This window comes from Misgurnus anguillicaudatus, chromosome 5 (genome assembly GCF_027580225.2).
Source record: "Misgurnus anguillicaudatus chromosome 5, ASM2758022v2, whole genome shotgun sequence".
NCBI lineage: Eukaryota > Metazoa > Chordata > Actinopteri > Cypriniformes > Cobitidae > Misgurnus > Misgurnus anguillicaudatus.
This window is the reverse complement of record NC_073341.2, coordinates 29,875,433-29,899,351: the sequence shown is the minus strand read 5'-3', so window position 1 is coordinate 29,899,351 and position 23,919 is coordinate 29,875,433. Positions and strand designations below refer to the sequence as shown.

General features: G+C 39.8%; 1 protein-coding gene across 5 annotated transcripts in view; it reads right to left on the bottom strand.

Moving 5' to 3' along the window:
- The window catches only part of sema6bb (sema domain, transmembrane domain (TM), and cytoplasmic domain, (semaphorin) 6Bb), a 161,041-nt gene that overhangs the window by 90,290 nt on the left and 46,832 nt on the right, over positions 1 to 23,919 (bottom strand). For 2 of the 5 annotated variants that reach the window (XM_073867957.1, XM_055167387.2), the window contains one exon: positions 5,560 to 5,641. The exons of 2 other annotated variants lie outside the window; for them this stretch is intronic. In XM_073867957.1, the coding sequence (XP_073724058.1) occupies positions 5,560 to 5,641 (82 nt within the window). Of the gene's footprint in view, positions 1 to 4,759; positions 4,876 to 5,559; positions 5,642 to 23,919 lie in introns of all 5 variants that reach the window. One more of the 5 variants, XM_055167388.2, reaches the window with a different exon arrangement.

The window sequence follows — 23,919 nt, the reverse complement described above, 5'->3', positions numbered from 1 at the left end:
GAAAGCACAACACCTGTTCAGGGCAACCACGTTTCACGCGAGAGTTTAGTTTTCCCAAGATGGCGCCCGCATGGATATGTGATCCAGACGTGAACGGTAAATGTTTCTTTTTAATAAACTGCCTGTACACTTGCAAAGTTCTCAATGCTTCGGTTTACATATAGAGACCCTCATTGTGCTACAGTGTAAGTGTGGGGTTATTTTGAGCATTATTAGTAGTATAGACATAGCGATTTCGTTTTTAATGCACTGATGCCCCGAAGGCTACCATAACATGCTAATTTGCGTTTAGCAATAACACTGGTCACGTTAGACTAGCATGAAAACAAACTCCAGTGAACGGTCGAACTCGGTACACGTTTGTTATTAACCCTAGGATCATTTCAAGGCGGAATTTCCCTTTAAAGAACTACCACTCTGAAGAACAGAGGTTCATTGAAGTGTTTTCAATCAGGTATTGAAAACACCTGTGGATGTCAGGGAACAGCAATAAAGCCTAATAAGCACCAATTAGGCAGCTTTAAAATGACTGTGATACTCAACTCCTTCTAAACATTTACTGGTGTGGTTACAAACATGGTGAAGTCAAAAGAATGGTCCAGGAAGACAAGAGAAGAGGTGATTAATCTTCACAGGAAGGGCAATGGCTATAAAAAGATTGCAAAGATGTTGAACATACCAAGAGACACCATAGGAAGCATCATTCGCAAATTCAAGGCAAAGGGCACTGTTGAAACGCTTCCTGGTCATGGCAGAAAAAAGATGCTAACTGCGACTGCTGTGCGCTATCTGAAGCATAGAGTTGAAAAAGTCCCCGTGTGACTGCTGAGGAACTGAGAAAAGATTTGTCAGATGTGGGTACTGAAGTTTCTGCTCAGACAATACGGCGCACCCTGCGTACTGAAGGCCTCCATGCCAGAACTCCCAGGCGCACCCCCTTGCTGTCTCCAAAGAATAAGAAGAGTCGACTGCAGTACAGTATGCCAAAAGTCATGTGGACAAACCACAGAAGTTTTGGGATAGTGTTCTGTGGACTGATGAAACAAAATTAGAACTGTTTGGGCCCATGGATCAACGCTATGTTTGGAGGAGGAAAAACAAGGCCTATGAAGAAAAGAACACCTTGCCTACTGTGAAGCATGGTGGGGGGTCAATCATGCTTTGGGGCTGTTTTGCTTCTGCAGGTACAGGGAAACTTCAGCGTGTGCAAGGTACCATGAATTCTCTTCAGTACCAGGAGATATTGGATGACAATGTGTTGCAGTCCGTCACAAACCTGAGGCTTGGGAGACGTTGGACCTTTCAACAGGACAATGATCCCAAGCATACCTCCAAATCCACTAGAGCATGGTTGCAGAAAAAAGGCTGGAACATTTTGAAGTGGCCATCGCAGTCACCAGACTTAAATCCGATTGAGAACCTCTGGTGGGACTTAAAGAAAGCAGTTGCAGTGCGCAAGCCTAAGAATGTGACTGAACTGGAGGCTTTTGCCCATGATGAATGGGCGAAGATACCCGTAGATCGCTGCAAGACACTTGTGTCAAGCTATGCTTCACGTTTAAAAGCTGTTTTAACTGTAAAAGAATGTTGTACTAAGTACTAAGATTAAATGTCACTTGGGGGTTGAATAAAACTGATAATGATGTGAGCACAGAAAAGACATTTGTGGTTATTTCATTATAAATGTTATGTTATATTTGTCTGACCTACACATGCCTCTTTGATGTAATTGTAAGCAGGATGACTGAATGATCAAAATCAATGTCAAACCGGCCAAAACAATCAATTTCAGTTGGGGTTGAATAATTTTGAACACAACTGTATCTATTACCTATCCTCTCTATCTGTCCATCTATCTACACCATACATCCATCTGTCCATCTATCTTCTCCATCCATCCATTCATCCGTCCATCTATTTCTGTCTCTTGTTTATCTATCTATCTATCTATCTATCTATCTATCTATCTATCTATCTATCTATCTATCTATCTATCTATCTATCTATCTATCTATCTATCTATCTATACCATCCATCTATCTGCCCATCTATCTTCATCATTCATCCATCTGTTCATCAATCCATCCATCTCTTTCTTTCTGTCTCTTTTCGATCTCTCTATCTATTTATTATCTATCCTCTCTATCTATTCTATCTATCTTCCCCATACATCTATCTATCCATCCTCTCTATTATCCATCTATCCTCTCTATCTGTTTTATTCTATCTACTCCATCTCCATTTCTTTCTCTTTTCTATCTCGCTATCTATCTATTACCTATCCTCTCTATCTGTCCATCTATCTACACCATACATCCATCTGTCCATCTATCTTCTCCATCCATCCATTCATCCGTCCATCTATTTCTGTCTCTTTTTTATCTAACTATCTATCTATCTAACTATCTATCTAACTATCTATCTAACTATCTAACTATCTAACTATCTATCTAACTATCTATCTAACTATCTATCTAACTATCTATCTAACTATCTATCTAACTATCTATCTAACTATCTAACTATCTATCTAACTATCTAACTATCTATCTATCTATCTATCTATCTATCTATCTATCTATCTATCTATCTATCTATCTATCTATCTATCTATCTATCTGCCCATCTATCTTCATCATTCATCCATCTGTTCATCAATCCATCCATCTCTTTCTTTCTGTCTCTTTTCGATCTCTCTATCTATTTATCATCTATCCTCTCTATCTATTCTATCTATCTTCCCCATACATCTATCTATCCATCCTCTCTATTATCCATCTATCCTCTCTATCTGTTTTATTCTATCTACTCCATCTCCATTTCTTTCTCTTTCCTATCTCGCCATCTATCTATTATCTATCCTCTCTATCTGTCTATATATCTTCACCATACATCCATCTGTCCATCTATCTTCTCCATCCATCCATCCATCCATTTATTTCTGTCTCTTTTCTATCTCTCTATCTATCCATCTGTCTTCACCATTCATCCATCAGTCCATCCATCTTCTCCATCCATCCATCCATCCATCCATCTCTTTTTCTCTGTCCCTTTTCTATCTCTCTATCTTTTATCATCTATCCTCTCTTTCTATTCTATCTATCCTCTCCATCCATCCATCTCTTTCTCTTTTCTATCTCGCTCCATCCATCCATCCATCTCTTTTTCTCTGTCCCTTTTCTATCTCTCTATCTATTTATCATCTATCCTCTCTTTCTATTCTATCTATCCTCTCCATCCATCCATCTCTTTCTCTTTTCTATCTCGCTATCTATCTATAATCTATCCTCTCTATCTATTCATCTATCTTCTCCATGCATCCATCTGTTCATCTATCTATCCATCCTCTCTATTATCCATCTATCCTCTCTATCTGTTCTCTATCTATCTACTCCATCTGTCCATTTCATTCCCTTTTCTATCTCGCTATCTATCTATTATCTATCCTCTCTATCTGTCCATATATCTTCTGTATCCATCCATCTGTCCATCTACGCATCTTCACCATACATCCATCTGTCCATCTATCTTCTCCATCCATCCATCCATCTCTTTCTGCCTCTTTTCTATCTCTCTAACTATCTATCTATCAGCTATCCTCTCTATCTATTCATCTATCTTCTCCATCCATCTGTGCATTTAGCTTCATCATCCATCCATCTGTCCATCTATCTATATATCTATCTATCTTCACCATCCATCTATCTACCCATTTATCTTCTCCATCCCTCCATCTATCTATTTCATCCATCTATCTTCTCCATCCCTTTCTCTCTATCTCCATCCCTTTCTCTCTATCTCTCCGTCTGTCTCTCTATCTCTCCGTCTGTCTCTCTATCTCTCCGTCTGTCTCTCTATCTCTCTGTCTGTCTCTCTATCTAACCGTCCATCCATCCATCTATCTGATTTTTGGGTAAAATATAGCATGGACATAGCTTCATGATTTTTGCACAAAAGGCAGCAGTCACTGGTGTAAGTGTGGGAAGAGCTTGTTTAAAATCCAGATGCTGCATTTTAAATATGGGTATGTGTGCGCTCATAACTCCTTCCATTTCCCAGTACTGACGCTGCTTCAGGCAGTCTTCACAGCCAACATACGATCTGCGGACACATATTTATTCAGTTCATCATTCGTCCATCTGCTCTCTCTCTTCTTCTCGGCACGTTCGTCCATCTCCCCCCTCTTCCCTTTACCGAACTCTCCCCTCCCTCCCATCCCGTAACTGCCCGAAATCTCGGCACAAAATCAGCCACCTGCTCACCCAATTTACTTAGATGAATTTCCACCCAATCCAAACAGCCATACAGGTGTGCATACGTCCCTGCAGTTTCTCTCGTTTTCAGTATGAACGTATGTCATTTCTCAGTCAGTCCGTATTGATATGTGGTACAACATTCCGATTGCACAACATTCATACTTATCCTGCGTTCACTAATTATTAAATAAACAAGGCAGCCACGCATAAACGCATACATGGGTGCATATATTGTTGCCTATCTGAATGTTGCAGGCTGCGCTCCAAGCAGGGAGCTGAGCGAGAGAGTTAGTGTGGTCTTATTTCTCACCCAGGCTGACAGGCATAATAATCAGACCAGAACATTAGCAGCCCAACAATACATCTCCCCCTCGTTCACTCTCTTACTTTCTCTATGTCTCAGTTTCCTTACATACAGTACAGGTTGGCTTTTCTTTGCGATTCGGCATTATGCCGCCTCTACACCTCCATCGCTTTCTCACTGTCATCTGATGTCAACGTACCTTATTTATGACAGACTGGAGGTTGTACAATGTCGATCTAGCTGAACATGTGAAAACTTCTCTGTCCTCTCTCACGACTCCTTATCAGACGTCAGACAGCCCGTCTGCGTAACGCTCTGTTTATGGGAACATTGCGGAAAGGATTTCAGCGGAGGGTGTGCGCGCAGGTTCTCAAAAGCATAACAAATGTGAGGGGTGTATGTGCGTGTGTTTGTGTGCCAGCTGGGCTGTATAAAGACGCCGAGAGTGCATGTTTGTGCGTTTTCGAGTAGTTTTGGATTGATCCATACCGGCCTTTCTTTTGAATCCCATCCGTGGTGAGACGGGGGAGGGAGGGTGCAAATGAAAAGAAGGAAAGATGGATGAAATAAGGTTTGATGTTTACAGACCCCGTTGCTAAGGAGATGAGAAACCAGGGACAGATTTAGTCATAACAGAGGCAGAGAATGATGGAGCATTCAGAAGAAAAATAACACTGAGATTGGAGGCGAGAGATGGTGAGAAAGAGTAAAGAGTGGCAAGTAAAAACACACAAAAGCTTCCTGTATGCATTAAAATACATAAAGTGCAGAAGGACGAAGATGAAGAAAATAGGTAAAGAAAACAAGAAGAGAGGGATTAGCCGGGTGTGAAACCATTATGCCGAGAAACTAAAAGCCTAGAGGCCATTAAACAGTCCTATAGGCGATGACACGGGCTGTTGTGTGTGCGTCTGAAGGCCTGAAACGCTCACGCTTAAATAAATACGGCTGTCGGGTGCAGTCCTAGATGGAGAAAGATGTAGCCATGACCCTGCTGACCTTTCCTTTTGCTTCACAATATCTTGCGCTTATCTTCTCCCAGGTGAATTGCTCCACACGCTCATAAATTCCCAGAAAGCATCTGAAAAAAAGCAGAGAGCGAGATTTTTGTCTTTAGCTTCTTGAATGCAAACCGCATTGCAATACACATTCACCGTCCTTGAGCTTCCGCTTCGGACCCTGGATAATGCTCATCTGCTTTAGTTCACGTGCTCGTATGCTTGTACGTTCTTGTACGAGAGTGGTTTACAATCAATAAAGCCTTTTACCTCCGAGGGTGTCATGGTTTGCATTCCCCTGACTGAATCTTTTGTGGTCTTGCTCAAAAACATTGTGAAGAAAGAAACACTGTCAATAGCCTTGAAGAGTGTAAGGTCACTGAAGGGAAACATAACATTCTTATATGTGAAGCCAACCGTGTCCAACACGATATGCTTTGTGAAAGGTATGGAGGGAAGGCGAAGGACGGTTAGAAATTGCAGACTATAGCCTTGAATGCCTCTTACCCATATCATGAAGTCGACATATGTTTTACTGTAAATGTATACGTGTATCATTAGTGCATATGTGTGGGAACATACGCAGGGGTATTGAACGGTATTGAATTACATGCTGTCTGAGGTACATTCAATTTCCTGTCTCATCACTGACGGATGGGTTAAACATCAACAAACAGCGTACGCAGTCCAAGAACCATTTTCTTCTACAGCAGTGGTTCTTAAACTAGGGGGCGGGCCCCCATTGGAGGAGAAAGATGGTGCAAGGATGGCCCCAGTTTTGACAATTTATCAAATAAATTAATTTATCATAAATTCTGTGAAATGAAACCTCCAAAAATAAGCTACATTCAAGGTTCCTACACCTTAGATAACTTTAAATTCAAGGACCTTTCAAGGACTTTCCAGGTCCAATACCTTCAAATTCAAAGGACTAAATCTGGGGACACATTTCAAGTGAGAGCAAGGTTACATAGTGTTACCTCTTAAGATACATTGTTACAGTTCCCTTTCGAGGGAACTTGCGCTGCGTCACTGTGGTGACACATTGGGGACGCCTCCAGGGGTGAGTGCGTCTGAATGTGTTTATCAAATTCAACCAATGGTGAGGCTTAATGACAAAGACAGGGTGTCGCGGGAGCCAGGAATTATATCGCTATCTGAAATATTGCCAAAGACGGCGTTACAGGGACACAGGAAGTATGGCAAGGGAGACGCAGCATCTCATTCCCTTCTCAGGGAACAACAGTTACATACGTAACCTGAGATGTTTTCATGTGTCAAACACAACTATGCAAAAAAGCATTTTGGTATGAATCAACATTCACATACAGAAGATATAAGGATTTAAATCGAACAGTTTAGCACGTGTGCTTAAAAAGTCTAGAATTTTTATGATATTATCCTACACTACACAGGAAATAATACAGATTTTTTTGCATAAAATAGATTCAAGCACTTTCAATGACCTGTATCTATGTATGTATATTTTCAAAAACTTCCCAGGGCCTTACATTTTTCCCCGCAGATTCACAAACTTTCAAGGATTTAAAGGACCCGTGAGAACCCTGTACATTGTATCATTTAATATGTTTTATTTCATTCAAATTTGGGGGGCACAAAAAGATACACCCTACACAAGGGGGGCCACACACACCGAAAAGTTTGAGAACCACTGTTTTACAGCAAAGCCTTTCATTTTATAAATATGCTATGGCATTACAAAGATAATTGCTAGGGAGATTTAGATAAATATTACAGTATTACATCATGATTTATGGGTATTACCATAATGGGACTCTAGCACCATGCTATTATATCATAATCATATACCATTAACATACTGTATATTATGTGATCATATACAGTACTATTGTATTACTGACCGCATCGCAGTATGCTTATTGGTGTAACCGAAATGCACACATGGGACTTCTCTAACTCCAGCGGACTCAAAAACACAGGTACAGAAAAACAAAACTTTTGTCTAATATAAAACAGTCCTAGTGACACACAAGTCCCAATGACGTTTCCAACTCATGCCAATTAAAACCAAAGCCTTGTGCAAAGCTAAGCAAACGCGATCGATCAAACAAGCTCATGCGCTTGTATATTGACTTTTGGAGGGGTTCAGCTTTGCGCCCGAGGCAACGAGGGGAGCGCACCCATAACCACGGACATGAATCAATGTGGGGTAAATAAAAAGTCTAATCCAATAAAAGAAAAGAATATCTCTTATTTGTATTTACCTTTTGATGAAACACAGTGTCATATGTTGCTAAATGGTCAAAACAGAGCCAGAAAGATCTGGTTGTGTTTGCGTAGGTTTTTTTAAAAGTGAAAGTAACCGATGGACTACAAGGAGTAAATAATGGACTCTCTTTACACAGAGAGAGCTTTGGGATGAGCGTGAGATGCAATGCATTATAGACATTATAGATTATAGAGGAGGGATGAAGGAGGGTGGTGATGGTTTTCTCACTAACAGTTTAGCTCATGACAAGATAAAGACAGGTTCACCAAAGCTTCATTAGCCGCAAGGAAATCTTTTTCTTGTTTTCTCTCCCTATCTGTTCAAACAAGAAAAGCAGGTTACTGTGTGCAAAGAAACGTTAGCTTTAAATTGAATTTTAAGGCTAATATAAATACTTATTTTATGGTTAATTATGTTAACATTGTTAAAGGATTAGTCCATTTTCTTCCAGATACAAATCCAGATAATTTACTCACCACCATGTCATCCAAAATGTTGATGTCTTTCTTTGTTCAGTCAAGAAGAAATTATGTTTTTTGAGGAAAGCATTCCAGGATTTTTCTAATTTTAATGGACTTTAATGGACCCCAAAACTCAACAGTTTTAATGCAGTTTAAAATTGCAGTTTCAACGGACTCTAAACAATATAAAAATATGCACTTTTAAATCACAACTTCTCTTCTTCCTCCAGCTGTGTGACGAGCCAGCGCGACCTCACGTAATTGCGTAATGATGTCAAAAGGTCACGTTTTACATATTTGAAATAAACATTTGCAGACCATTTTAAACAATTAACTGACACAAAGACTAAGAAGTATCATTCGACATACAACAATGTCACAAACGGTCCTCTTTCTCCAGAATTGTAAACACTGGGGCGTAGTTTCGCATACGTCATCCGTGACCTCTTGACGTGATGACGTACTACGTGAGGTCGCGCTGGAGGAAGATGAGAAGTTTTTATTTTTCTTGCCAAAAATGACAATCGTTTCGCTAGATAAGACACTTATGCCTCATTTGAGATCGTTTAGAGTCCACTGAAACTGCAATTTTGAACTGCATTAAAACTGTTGGGTTTTGGGGTCCATTAAAGTCCATTAGAATGGGAGGAATCCTGGAGTGTTTTGCTCGGGAAACATGGTTTCTTCTCGACTGAACAGGGAAAGACATCAACATTTTGGATCACATGGTGGTGAGTAAATTATCTGGATTTCTTTTTTTTATGGACTAATCAATTCTATTCTATTGCATATTTTACACACTGCAAATAAAGTTTCGAACTACAATCAAAGGAAAATCCTCGAATCCTATCTATCCTGACTCTAGCACTACAATCTGATTGGTCGTTGTCGTTCCAGGATCAATAAGGATGCACATGAAGCTACATGGCTGTAATCCCATCGTGCAACTAAATACAAAGTTTTCAGACAGAAGCCAAGATTGCCAATCCATCCCTGCCATAATGACCTGTGCCATGGATCACACCCTTGTTTTCAACGCCCCGTTTTCAGTTAAAAGTTCAGAAACCGAGGAAGCACATGCACTAACTGTGCAACTAACTGCAATGTTTTATTCTGTCTGTCTTTAGCTTCAGACATCCACACTGCTACTGGGCGCTATTGCAACAGGAGATCCCCAGAATTTATATCAGAGTATTTATGACAAAAGACTTTACTGTTTAATCTTGTACCCTCTGCACAGAAAACAATGCTCTATCGGTTTAAAAAACAATTTGACTCATTTGCCACCATCTGAGCCAAAGAAAGCAAATATACTTCACCCATCAAAATGATCCACTGCTTTGAGGTCTCCAAGGTTAAATCACTTTGGGGGTAAATATAGTTCAGTCTAGTCTAGATAGATGTTCAGTCTCAAAAAAAGGTTGGATAATTAGTTACAGGAACAGTTACAGTAATTCAGCCATGTATTGCTGATACTATAGGTCTTCATGATGAAAACATTAAACTGCTTAAGCCTGAAAATTAAAATGGAGGAATGTACTCTTAGCTATTCAGGTGCTTTACGATGCTATAGAAGAACTATTTTTTGCTAAATGGTTCCATAAAGAACCTTTAAGGTCTGAAAAAACGTAGTGTTTTAACAAGGTTATTTGTATTAAAAAAGGATCTTTAGATTATATATAAAAGTATGCAAGAAATGGTTGTTTTAAGAACCTAAACGAATGGTTCTTCTATGGCACTGCTGTGAGAACCTTTTAAGCACCTTTATTTTTTAAGAGTGTATATTAAAGCTTTTATAAGTAGCTAAAAGCATAAATAAATTAGCCAAAATATTCTATAAAAAACGCACATTGTAGGTGACATGTAGGACTTGGGCTCATGGGCTTCTAAAAAAAATGAACAGACCTCTGCAGACCTTTAGATTTAGGCTGTGTCCAAATACCCACACTTGCGGTCTTGGCCACTCTAAAGCGAGTGCACGTGACAGGAAGTAAGCGCGCAAGACTGTCCCATGTCTTAAAACTGGCAAAGTGCAGTCCCCTTAACGCACATTAAACCCACACTACTGTAGATTCGGAGCGGCTAAGCGTATCCCATCATGCATCATGCTCTGGATGTAAATTGTGAAACTTTGGCCAAACCTTGCGAGATGTCTTGATAACTTTTTATTGTAAGTTAATAAATGGATATTACATATTATTTTGGCAGTAAAATGGAAAGTGTTGCACATTTCACTAGTGCAAATATTGTTATGTATTTTGTAAAACATCTGCAACTGCTTTTATCACATAATTAGAAACAGCATTGTGTTGTTTATTCAGGGACTACTAAACAAATAATAAACTTTAATAAGGCTGCATGCACAAAATGAAAAGAATTCTGCTTCTAAAATAGATTAGATAAGTATATATAGTAATATTTAAAGGAAAACAGCACAATTTTTCAATATTTTACTATGTTCTTACCTCAACTTAGGCAAATTAATACAAACCTATTTTTTTCAAAGCGTACACTTAATCTTTGTACAGCGCATTATGAATGTGTTAGCATTTAGCTTAGCCCCATTAATTCCTTAGGATCCAAACAGGGATGAATTTAGAAGCCATCTAAAACGTCCATGTTTTCCCTATTTAAAGATTGTTGCATGAGTAGTTACACAAGTAAGTATGGTGGCACAAAATAAAATGTGGTGATTTTTTTAAGCAGATAAAAATGAGATCTATATTGTATGGTGGAAGAGCACTTAGTTTGCAGCACTTCGACCTCGGGCGCAGAGAAGATTTACGGAAGTTTGAGCGAGAGGGGGATTAGTCAGCATACAATATAGTTCTAATTTTTTTATTTTTTAAACAAAAGTTTTGGTGAAATTTGCTGCCACTACCATCAGGTGAATAAATCAACATGCACGCTTGGGATCTTCATGCCAACTAGAACACTTGGGGCAAATAAAGGAAATACGTCATGTAAGTAGTCAAGTGGTCAAGTGCAAAGACCACAAGTGTGGGTATTTGGACGCTGCCTTAGTTTTGGCTTTGCAATGGGTACACAGAATCCAAGTATGATAATTATGATGTTGTAGCTTAGAGTATTTGTGCTTGGCACGGTATGTTTGTAATTGTGTCATAAGAAATTAACTTTTTAATAGTTTCAAGACCTATTAGTAAAATTTACAGATTCTTAAAGACTATTCAGTGTAAAAAAGGCTGTTCTGTAAAAAATACATCCTCGTGCATCTAGAGCATCCCAGGCCCAAAACTCAATACGCTGCCAATAGCCATTTTTCTCAAAGAGCTTCCTCACAGAAAATATCTCCCACTGTAACTTCTTGATGCTGTCCTCCTTTTATTGCTCCTCAGATGCTCAGAAAAACTGGGACTTAGTCAGACAAAATCCAGCCCCTGATCAGCTTAGCAGGAAACCCCAGAGATTCATAAGGCTCGCCACATTGCACACAGAGCTCCAGCTTCTCCATCCCTGCTGCTAAATATGACAAATCATTTGTCCTGACTCACCACTTTCTCACACCTCAGCAACATTGTGAGATGATATAAGAGATGAAGATCAGCCACAGTGGAGGAAAAAAGGCAGCGTAAGAAGATTCCTGGCTCAGAGAGAAGTTAAGTTTCAGGCTAATAAAGACTGCGTGGGTTGATGAGGTCTGCAATAATGGGGCCAGAGATCAGGGAACTCTCAATGGTGAAATTATAAGTTGAACTAAACTGATTTCATAATAATCCACTTACAAAACATACAGCATTAACATTTCTGTGGACGCTTTACCTTATAAAATGTATAAACCTTTTAGCTCGGCTCATGAATATTAATGAGCTGATACAAGGGATGTTTTTAATTAATCAATATTTATTGATAATCAATTTAACCAGTTAAAGGGACACTACACTTTTTTGAAAATATGGTCATTTTCCAGCTCCCCTAGAGTTAAACATTTGATTTGTACTGTTTTGGAATCCATTCAGCTGATCTTCGGGTCTGGCGCTACCATGTTTAGCATAGCTTAGCATAAACTATTGAATCTGATTAGACCATTAGCATCGCGCTAAAAAATAACCAAAGATTTTTGATATTTTTCCTATAAAAAACTTCACTCTTCTGCCGTTACATCGTGTACTAAGACTGACAGAAAATTAAAAGTTGCGATTTTCTAGGCAGATAGGGCTAGGAACTATACTCTCATTCTGGCTTAATATTTAAGGACTTTTGCTGCCGTAACATGGCTGCAAACGGCGCAATGATATTACGCAGCAGCCGAAATAGTCCCCTTAGTATCTTTCAATAGCAGTGGACTATTTTGGGGCACTACGTAATATCATTGTGCAGCCTGCAGCCATGTTACAGAAGCGAAGTCCTTGATTATTACGCCAGAATGAGAGTATAGTTCCTAGCCATATCTGCCTAGAAAATCGCAACTTTTAATTTTTTGTCTGTCTTAGTACACGATGTAACTACAGAAGAGTCAAGTTTTAAATAGGAAAAATATTAAAAACTCTTTGGTTATTTTTTAGCGCGATGCTAATGATCTAATCAGATTCAATGGATTATGCTAAGCTATGCTAAAAGTGTTAGCGCCAGACCCGGAGATCAGCTCAATGGATTCCAAAACGGTTAAAATCAAATGTGTCCCATTAAGCTTTGAACATAAACAAATACATTCAGTCAGTCAGTAATTGCCCATGTAACACATTTTCTATTATAATGTTTTTATTACATTATAGTAGCTTTTATTTTGTAATTAAATAAATAAATATGCTATATATGTTTAATTTGTTAAAATAAATCTAACATATGCATTATGTGAATTTGATATTTGGAGTCCTTCATATATATTTTACACTATTAATAATTAGTTGATTAATAAATCAATTATTTTAATAAAAACTGCTAAATAATATTCCCGAAAATTATACCCAGAAATCTTTACTGATTTGCCGAAACTAAAAATAGTATAACTTAAATTTTCCAAAATGTGGGCGGGACATGACTGTGTATTTAAGTATGATACTTGGTAAAACATGGTATTGCTGTCTACTACCATCAGACAGTAAGGGTAAAACTTTAATTGGCACATGTACAGTTCTATACCGCTCTTTGCTTTGTCTCATATACAAACACCCACTTCAAGACCTAAGACATATATTCACCATAATGATGCAAATCAGTGTTTGAAACTGCTTCAGATCTTCAGGGCATGTTCTGCTGTTTGGCTAATGTTAAGTGCTTTTCTCCCCGTGTTATCTCACCTACACACGCAGACACACTGATCTCTTTCGCAGCACTTCTCCCTGCACTCTTTTCCCTTAGCTCCTCCATAATCCATAAGAATAATCCCACCCACAGCCAAACTCTTCAGCACCAAGTCCAGCTTGGTCTCAGAGACATCATTTACAAGTCTAATCAGAGATCATGATAATTACGAATGGCATTTGAATAAATCTGATTAATGTTTAACACGAGCTCCGTGCTTGCCGTGCCCTGAATGTTTAAACACAGGCAAAGAGGAGTAAATACCCGCCTGTCTGTCAGCGAGCCGCCGGGATTTGAGAATCAAATAGAGCTGTGGTTTCAGCTCAGGGGTGAAGCCCAGTTTCTAGGCGCGTGGTTTTGGGAGTTGGCTGGAGGCTGCGTTTCAGCCTGACGGGGTTAGTTAGCAGGATTACAATTGATTGGTAGACAGACAAAGGAATAGTTCCCTCCAAAATGAAAAGTGGGATCATTTACAGTATGTGCCATTGTGTTGTCCAAATCTGTATAAATTATTGTCAGTTCCTGACACAATGCATTTGTCTTTTGCATGGCTTTAAAAGACCCTGCACGAAACCACGTTTATTTAATTTTACGGCTTCATTCCTCATTTACTTCATTATGTAGAAATCAGTAGAGTAGGATCATCTTTACAATTTGTGTTTCACAGAAGAAAGGTAGAAAGAAACTCCGCTAAAGAGAGACATTTAGCGGTCTTAAACAGAAAGTCAATAAAGGTCTGTCACCCCATAAGGCCCTGAAAATGACACTCACCTCACCTCTGACCCAAACAACTCCCATAGTGCCAGTAAAATGATTGGCGAGACTCCGGCACCTGCTTTGCTAACTCTCCCTAGCACAGCTCTCTTTCTCTCGAGCGGTTTTCTATTGATCATGCTATTTCCTCTTTATCTTTAATCAAAAGGCTTAGGAAACTCTGATGTTTAATTAATGAGGCGCTGAACGCGAGGCCCACTCACTGGCTCAGAGAGCCAGCTTAAATTAAATATTCATGAGCTGTCGACTGCTAATTATCATGCTAGTAATGTTGCTACCAACAATGACTCAATAAAACCTTTGGAGTGGGAGTTCACGAGGATGAGGACAGTAACTGTACTAATGATGATGACGAAGATGTTGATGATTATGGTAATGATAAAGACCAACTGACTTCGTAGCCTACAAAAAACATCTGATAAAGCAGATATACTGGCACATTCTTACTAAAACTCTGCTTAAACTTTCATTCGAGCAGGGAGTAGTGGAAGAGCACGGGTCTAATTAAAGAGAATAAAACATCAGGGGCTGGCATTCGGCTCCACAAAATACAGACAGGAGCATCAGGCACGCAAGTTCCTATTCCACAACCTCAAATGCAACCCCAAATGACAGATGTGACTCTGTGGTACATGGAGATTAATGGAGCTCTCTGATTCTCTCCGCACAGATTAATGTTAGGTGATGGTATGAGTCTCCCTCGGATACAGAAGAGATGCGTGGTGGTGTTAGTGCTGTCGTCGTGCCGAAGCTGTGATGTGTAGAAATGTGTCTGAAGCTGAGTTTTCCTAGCACAAAAAAGCTTGTAAGACCTAAAACATTGCACGAATTTTTGTTTTGCTTTCCAAATATTCTTAAAGCGATACTCCAGCCAAATATCAAAATTACCCCATGATGTACTGACCCTCAAGCAATCTGAGATACATATGCCCATCATTTCTCAAACAAACACATTTGGAGTTATTTTAGTAAATGTCCTTGCTTTTTCAAGCGTACCATATTTGCGCTCTGGAGTATAAGTCGCATCAGTCAAAAATGCATCATGAAGAGGAAAAACATACATAAGTCACACTGGACTATACATCGCATTTATTTAGAAAATTATTTTACAAAATCCAAGCCGAAGAACAGATATTTAATCTGGAAAGGCAAGTTATTTAAATAGCAAACCAAAAGCACATAGAACAGGAGGCTGAATAGGTATCCGTACATGTTAATGTAGCATCAACATGTATTCAGCTAACACAAGCATACAGAACATACCTGGGAGGCTGAATAGGCGAAATTAACAAATTAACAAGCCAATGAGTTTCAAGTTTCAAGTTTACTTTATTTATAAAGCACATTTAAAACAACCTTGGCTGACCAAAGTGCTGTACAACATATCTCCAAAAAATAAAAATAAACATTTACAAAACATTAAACGCACAAGAGTATAAATACGTCAATGAGAATCAAGTTCACCAGGCTCGTCATTCCACATCACTGAATCCATTAAATTACATAAATACAGGAGCAGCATATAGCGGACTGTAGACGGTAATGTTGTCTCTTGATTCATTTTAGTCAGGATAAAATAATTTTGACATATAAGTCGCATCTGACTTTATAGATTTATATCAATTTATAGTTCGGAAAATATGGTATAATGGGAGAAAACAGGGATTAGGGAACAGTTTCTGACTTTGAAGCCCCAAAAAAGTGCATTCATCCTTCACAGAAGTAATCCACACAGCTCCAAGGGGTTAATAAAGGTCTTCCGCGGGTAATCAGTGCGATATTGTATGAAAAAATGTCTATATTTTAAACTTTATAAACTATAATAACTAGCTTCCGATAACGACGGCATCTTGGACTCACGCTATTCACCACAGTCACTGCGCAACATACCCATGGCAACAAGCGCTCACTACGCTAAAACTGTCGCGTGAATCGCGTGAGTCCAAGATGCCGTTGTTACAAGAAGCTAGACATTACAGTTTATAATGTCTGAAATATGGATATTTTTATAAATATGGAGTCGCATTGATAACCCGCAGAAGACTTTATTAACCTATTAAGGGCTCATTATAGTTGTGCGTACGTCCTATGGCGTTGCCTCGACGGTGTAGGATACGCGTCCGTTTTCATATACCGTATTTTCCGGACTATAAGTCGGACTTTTTTTCATAGTTTGGCTGGTCCTGCGACTTATAGTCAGATGCGACTTATATGTCAAAATAAATTTATACTGAAAACATTACCATCTGCAACCACGAGAGGGCGCTATATGTTGCTCCTGTAGCCTTCCCCTGAAAAAACTGTTAACTGAAACATTAACTTAAAGACAACAAAGAAAGACTTAACAAACAAAATGCCCCCATAAAGAATAATAATTTTCGGAATAAATGCGACTTATATATGTTTTTATCCTATTCATGACGCATTTTTTTGAGTGATGCGACTTATACTCCGGAGCGACTTATAGTCTGGAAAATACAGTATACGTCGTCGTCCACATCAACGTGCAACCACATAAAGACCGCTGGTAGGCAGTATTCACGCGTGAAACCACAGTAGCAGCGCGACCCTCAATGAAGAAGCAGCTTTGCAAGTTTAACAACAAACGAAGAAGAAACAGCAGCTTGTTGTGTATGTTTTAAGAAGACCAGCAGTGATGAAAGTAAATAAACTTCGACTTTTGTTGCAGTTAGAGTTAAATCACTCCTCAACTTGGCTCATATTTGTTTTCACCGTCACAAACGGAGAAAACACCTATGACGCAATTTTTTTAGTGGACCAATCACAGCACTTGTGGTCGGCGTAGAACTGACGCGCTGTTAAAAATTTTCCAAGGTGCATGTCAGGCTACGCAGAGGCTACGGATAACCTACAGCATAGACCTTAAACACGACTATAGATTGGACTTCTAGAGCCGTGTGGATTACCTCTGTGAAGGGTAAATACACTGTTTTGGGCTTTAAAGTCAGAAATTGTTCCCTGATCCCTGTTTTCTACCATTATAAAGCTTGGAAGAGCTCACATGTCCATCATCTTTCAGATGAGCACATTTGATCTTGTTTAAGGGTGAGTACTGTAAATCATTGGTTCATTTTGAGATTTGGTTGGAGTATCCCTTCAAATCAAGATACTTAAGAAGCAAAATGACCTATAATAAGTACACAAAATCATAAAATTTTGATAGAAAACAAGACTTTAGACTTTAGCGCAAATAAATGTTTTTTTTTTTTGCATTGTAAACGCAAACGTTTCTATCTACACTTACTTGATGTTCTACATTGTTTATTTAAAATCTGATGATTTGTAATTCATAAGACGTTCCCTTCATACACACCAGAAAGAGAAACAAACAGACTGATAACAATGTTACATAATGAATAATCGTAACATCGTTTACAAGTAATTTGCTTTTACTTTCACTCTCGCCCATTCTAACGTCATTTATGAAACTCTATTACCTCAGTGTCTGTTTGTTAACACCTGATGTAGTGTGTACCGATACTTAAGTGCAAATGTCCTTTCAGAACGTGCACACTCCTCCTGCCTCCAACGGGTTTAATACCAACCACTTAAAAGTCTGAGTTTTTTACAAATCCTAAGCAATTTGTAATGCATGACAAAGGTTTAGACCATAAAATAGTGCCCACTTACAGAAGTTAGCTGTGATTTCTGCTATTTCTCTTTTCTATTCTCGACTTCTACAACCTCTCACTCTTCTCTCTATTGCTGGAAAGAATCTATCCAAGATTAAATTGGCCTGTGCTGCAGCCCAACTTGCCCAAGTGCCAAACACTCACTTCTCCCATCTCTCATCGCAGATAATAACCCTTCCAAACTGTCTCTCTCCCTCCCTGCCTTTCTCTGCTTTTGACCTCTCCCTTTCTCTTCTTTAGCCCCTAGCGCTCTCCCCATCCGTGATATGTACAATCTCCACCTTCAATCTCCTCATTTCTCTGCCTGAAGCTCCTTTTCACCCCTATCATATATATACACACACACACAGGCCCCAATGGGCCCCTTCCCATCATGCACCAGTACTTTCTCTTCCCTGTCCCCTTGCTGCGACTCTGACCTTGGCTCCACGGCTGAAATTGAGCCTCTGATAAAATCACTAAACCTCCGGTCCACCTCATAATCTCAAATTACATACTAATGGCTCATATGGTGGATTCCCAAAGGGACCCGTTTGGGTGTGATTGAATGTGTATGCGTGCAATAAGTGTATCTGAAGAAGTTCGCGGGAGGGACTTTCAAATCAAATACTGGGATGTTTATGGTAACAGATGTAAGTTAAAGTTCACCAAAAAAAATCTGTCATATATTTAGGGCCTATATTTACGCATTTGGCAGATACTTTTATCCAAACCAATATACAGTACAATACAATGTATATACACTCACCTAAAAGGATTATTAGGAAAACCATACTAATACTGTGTTTGACCCCCTTTCGCCTTCAGAACTGCCTTAATTCTACGTAACATTGATTCAACAAGGTGTTGGCCCATATTGATAGTGTAGCATCGTGTAGTTGACGGAGATTTGTGGGATGCACATCCAGGGCACGAAGCTCCCGTTCCCCCACATCCCAAAGATACTCTATTGGGTTGAGATATGGTGACTGTGGGGGCCATTTTAGTACAGTGAACTTATTGTCATGTTCAAGAAACCAATTTGAAATGATTCGAGCTTTGTGACATGGTGCATTATCCTGCTGCAAGTAGCCATCAGTGGATGTGTACATTGTGGTCATAAAGGGATGGACATGGTCAGAAACAATGCTCAGGTAGGTTGTGGCATTTAAATGATGCCCAATTGGCACTAAAGTGTGCCAAGAAAACATCCCCCACACCATTACACCATTGCATTAATAAAATTGAACAGGCGTTCCTAATAATTCTTTAGGTGAGTGTATTTGATCAGCTACCTGGACCTTCGTGCTGACATTGATAGTGCTTTTACGTCATTATTGAAGCTTGACTTTCATTGCACAGAAAAAGTTGTATAAACATTCTGCCTTACATCTTTCATATTGCACACAAGAAAGAAACTCGTACCAGGAATCTGTGCTGACATAAGGGTTGGTAAATGATGCCAGAATGTTTTGTGAGTGAACTACACCTTTAACTCCCACCTACATCTTTTGCTAACAAAAATGAAGCCCAAACAAATGCTCCATTTCTGCGAGCGGTGATGAATTTGCTCTCTAATAGGGAGTTGTGCAGGTTGGATTTTGACTGCACCATTAGTCACCTCACGATCTTCACCGGCGCAGCAAGACGCGTGCAGAAATTACGACCCGAATGCTGCAAATTTAAAATGGTGGCCTCTGCTGTGTGATACACAAACGGCTACCAAAAGCCTTTCAAAAACATCTGAAAGAAGATTTCAGCAAGGTGCTTTATTACAAGGCCAAACGCGTGTTAAAAAAATAATCAGCACTATATCTGCTTTTCTGGTGCACAGGCATTGAGGCCGGAGAGCGGGCATTTGCGCGGGCGCACAAACACATACGTGCTGGCAGGGCGCCGGGTAGCGGCGGTGAGGTCGTTGTCACTATGACGACTTGGTGACAAGCTGTCTGTTCCACTCTTAAACAACCAGACCCGAAGTGAAAGGCACAGCGTATAGTTAGTGTCACTCACAGCTTTCTAAAGCACAGCCGAGCTAATGTCCATAATGCTGAAAGCCCAGTATGTGTGTGCGTTGTTTGTGTATATAGTAAGAGCCAGGAAGAAAGATGGGAATTTGTTTGGAGATTCTGATAATTGAGGGACAGGCTCTTTATGTATTGCATTTGTGCTCACACCCTTTCTCTCTCTCTTTCTCTCGCTCTCGTTCTTTCTATTATTGGCCTGGTCTGTAAGCACACTGTACAACCAGGTCACAGGAGACCCAGGAGAATACAAACAAACAGAAAAAGCGGTTCTGATTTGTAGCCTCCGAATTGTACGAGAAGGGACTAACACATTTACCAATAGTTGCTACATGAGAACACACCTAGTTGGAAAATCCAGCTTAAGTTGATATTCTTGTTTTGGATCATGGCAACTGGAATTGAGCTTGTTTAAACAGGTCATTAGCTGGATGACCAGCTACCATGGTATGACCAGTTGGTTGCTTGTCCAGCTAAGTTGGTCAGCCTACATCAGCTAATGATCAGTTTGGACCAGCTACAAAGCAGAATCCATGCCCAAACAACAGCTACGTAGGTAATACTGTATGCCCAAATATTTGTGTAATGCCCAAACACCCCCCATACAGTATGTGCTTGATTTAATAACACCATTCAAATGGATTTCCTTAATAACATATTGCTCTTCTTGCAGTTGGATTTCCAATTGAGGAGTTCAGATGCAAAAGCCTCTAAACGTCACTTCCGTCAAAAATGAGAATGATATTAACCGAATGCTCTCAGCACATATACGTCTAACAAATACTTCATCAAATACAAATAACACTTTCTTTTTGGCAGAATGCAGAAGTTTAATAAAAAATGCTCATTTACAAGAAAACATGTCAGATGCACTTAGAGGGTTTTGCATCTGAGCTCTTCAATTCATCTTGAAGATGATAAATAGGGTTCAGGTCTGGGCTTTTGCAGGCGAGTCAAGTTCTTCCACACTAGACTGAGATTGTGGACATCGCTATATGCACAGGGGCACTGTTATCCTAAAACACAAAAAGGGTCCCCCAAAATTGTGCCACAAAGTTCAAAACATACTACAGTGGTACAAAAGCCATCTCTGGGGCGGTACCCTTTAAAAAGGTCCTAATGTGCACCATTAAGGTGCAGATATGGATACATTTTGTACCAATATGTACCTTTCAGATTCTAATATGGTATGGTACTAATGTGTACTTTCTGAAAGGGTACTGGCACCACCCCGGTGACAACCAAGATTTTAAAGTAGATATGCAGGTAGGTTTTTATAAGAATCTAGAAGATGTTGCCAAAGTTTGGGCAGTTTAGTCTAGATTTGATGATGGTGAGATGATGAGAAGTAATAAATATCTTCAAAATGAATACACTGGTTTATTTTTATACATAAAAAGCTCTGTTCTATGTCCACAGGGGCTCTTCTGTCCTTCATATTGGTAGGTCTGCACCTGTCTCCACATTCATGGGCACCCAGGTCAGGCTAAATATAGCACCTCTGTCCCCCCAGCCCACTGCAACCCTGATCTCCCGTAGCGGACCAAGGATAGAATTACAAACACACTATGAGATACTATTACATCATACTGAAAAGAAATACCGAACAGGCACCGAGCCTGCTGTGCCGTTAAATGTTGTGTGGTACAAAATATTGTTCACAGTCGCATCAAGGGTGGAAGTGTGGAACGGTTCAAAATTAAGCTTTTGATGGAGATCTCTGGGGGATCGATAACGAGAAAAGTTGACTGACAATGTGTCTCTCATATGCTGGTGAAATCGAGCATGCGTTTGAAGCATCGTTGTGGAAATGACGCTCCTACTGTAAGTAATAAAAGATTCCGCGGAGTGATTACGGAAATGTCACAGAATTCCTCGCCGCCGTTTCCACCTCTCGTTACTCGCCGCCGATCAAAGTCTCGTCGGGTGATGGATGATCGTTATTACCGGTGCAAAATAATAACCGGAGCGGTCGTCGTGTCAGACGCTTCGCTGTCGGCCTGTCAGGTCAGGTGAATGGTGATGACAGGCATCCATCACAGAGACAATTTACAGACAAACGCTGGTTCAGAGCAGTAACTCTGCGTCACGCCTGTGTGTCACTACTCGCTGTTTGTGTGCCATCAATACATAATATTACAATAAGAAACTGTGTATGGCACTGCGTCCCCCCAGCTGTTGCCGTGGAAACTGTTTGAGAACTAGTCTATTGCAGTAAGAGGAGGACCATTACCTATAGTCAACAGACCGACCAATAAAACATGATCTGGTAGTGTGTGAGACGGGCAGAGAGAGAACGTGCACCGTCAGGGCTCAGTGATGGAGCGTCACAAGTACATAACTCTTCAAGTAGAGCATTGCATGAGCAACACAAAAGTCATAGGTTTGATTCCTAGGGAACACACATACTGATAAAATGTTTACCTTGTAATGCACTGTAAATCGCTTTGGAAAAAAACATTTGCCAAATGCAAGAGTTTGCGATAGTGATGCTTTGACATGCAACCACAGGATTGAACTTCTCTTGCAACCTACAATCAGCAAGCTATTTTTGTGTCCATAGTGAATGTAAAACTTCTGCCCAACATGAGCCACCCAAAAAATATTTAAATGTACAGTTGTTATTAAAGGGATATTTCACCCAAAAATGAAAATAATGTCATTAATGACTCACCCTCATGTCGTTTCAAACTCGTAAGACCTCCATTCATCTTCGAAACAAGATGTTTTATATTTAGTCGTAGAGCTTGTTGACCCTTTATAGAAAATCTACGTACGGTATACTGTCCATGTCCAGAAAGGTAAAAAAACATCATTAAAGTAGTCCATGTGACATCTGCGAGTTAGTTAGATTGTGTTGAAGCATCGAAAATACATTTTGGTCCAAAAATAAAAAAAATTACGACTTTATTTAGCATTGTCTTCTATTCCGCGTCTGTTGTGAAGCGCATGCGGGAGACTAAAGTCGTAAAGGATGACGTACGACATGGCTGACGTGTTATCTGGTGCCCCCCAGCTGTTTTTTTGTTTTTGTGCGCCCGGGCTTAGTTTACGCTGTAAAAATTCGCAAACATGTCTGAGGATAACACGTCATTCGCGTCACTGCAGTCACGTGACTTTAGTCTCGTGCATGCGCTTCACAACATTCGCAGAAGAGAAGACAATGCTGAATAAAGTCGTAATTTTTGGACCAAAATGTATTTTCGATGCTTCAACAATTTCTAACTGACCCACTGATGTCACATGGACTACTTTGATGTATTTATTACCTTTCTGGACACGGACAGTATACCGTACGTAGATTTTCAATGAAGGGTCAACAAGCTCTCGGACTAAATCTAAAACATCTTAAACTGTGTTCTGAAGATGAACGGAGGTCTTACGAGTTTGGAACGACATGAGGGTGAGTCATTAATGACATTACTTTCATTTTTGGGTGAACTATAATATAACTTGCAGCTTGTATCGCTTGATGTTTTATAATGTTGCACTAGGTAAGGATACAGTGTAAGAACGTGACTTCACTCTTTCCTTAGCTGGCAGTATATAAGTTCCTGGAATGACTACTAAATCCCACCTACCCTGCAAACACTTCCAGGCTCAAAGTGAGCATGCCTTATAATATGTCTGGCAGGGAATTTTAACCGGCATAATTCACCCCTCCTCCACTTATATCATCTTTTACAGCCTTCCCCCCCACTGACACCAGTATAAGATCTATTGGATCTCTCCTCTTCTTCTGAGCCAGGTTCATCCATCTGCCCTTATCATCCTTTCCAGAATTCCTTAGTTTTCTCTGGTATTCCTAAGGGTTACAAGAGGAAGAGAGAGCGGAAGAGAAGGAGGAAAGGGGTGTTAGGTTCAGAGACATGGAGGGTTTGGATTAGAGTCTAGGGAACAGTAAAGATGAAAGCAGTAAGGATCAAATGTTAATCAATATGCAGCTCATGCTCTCTC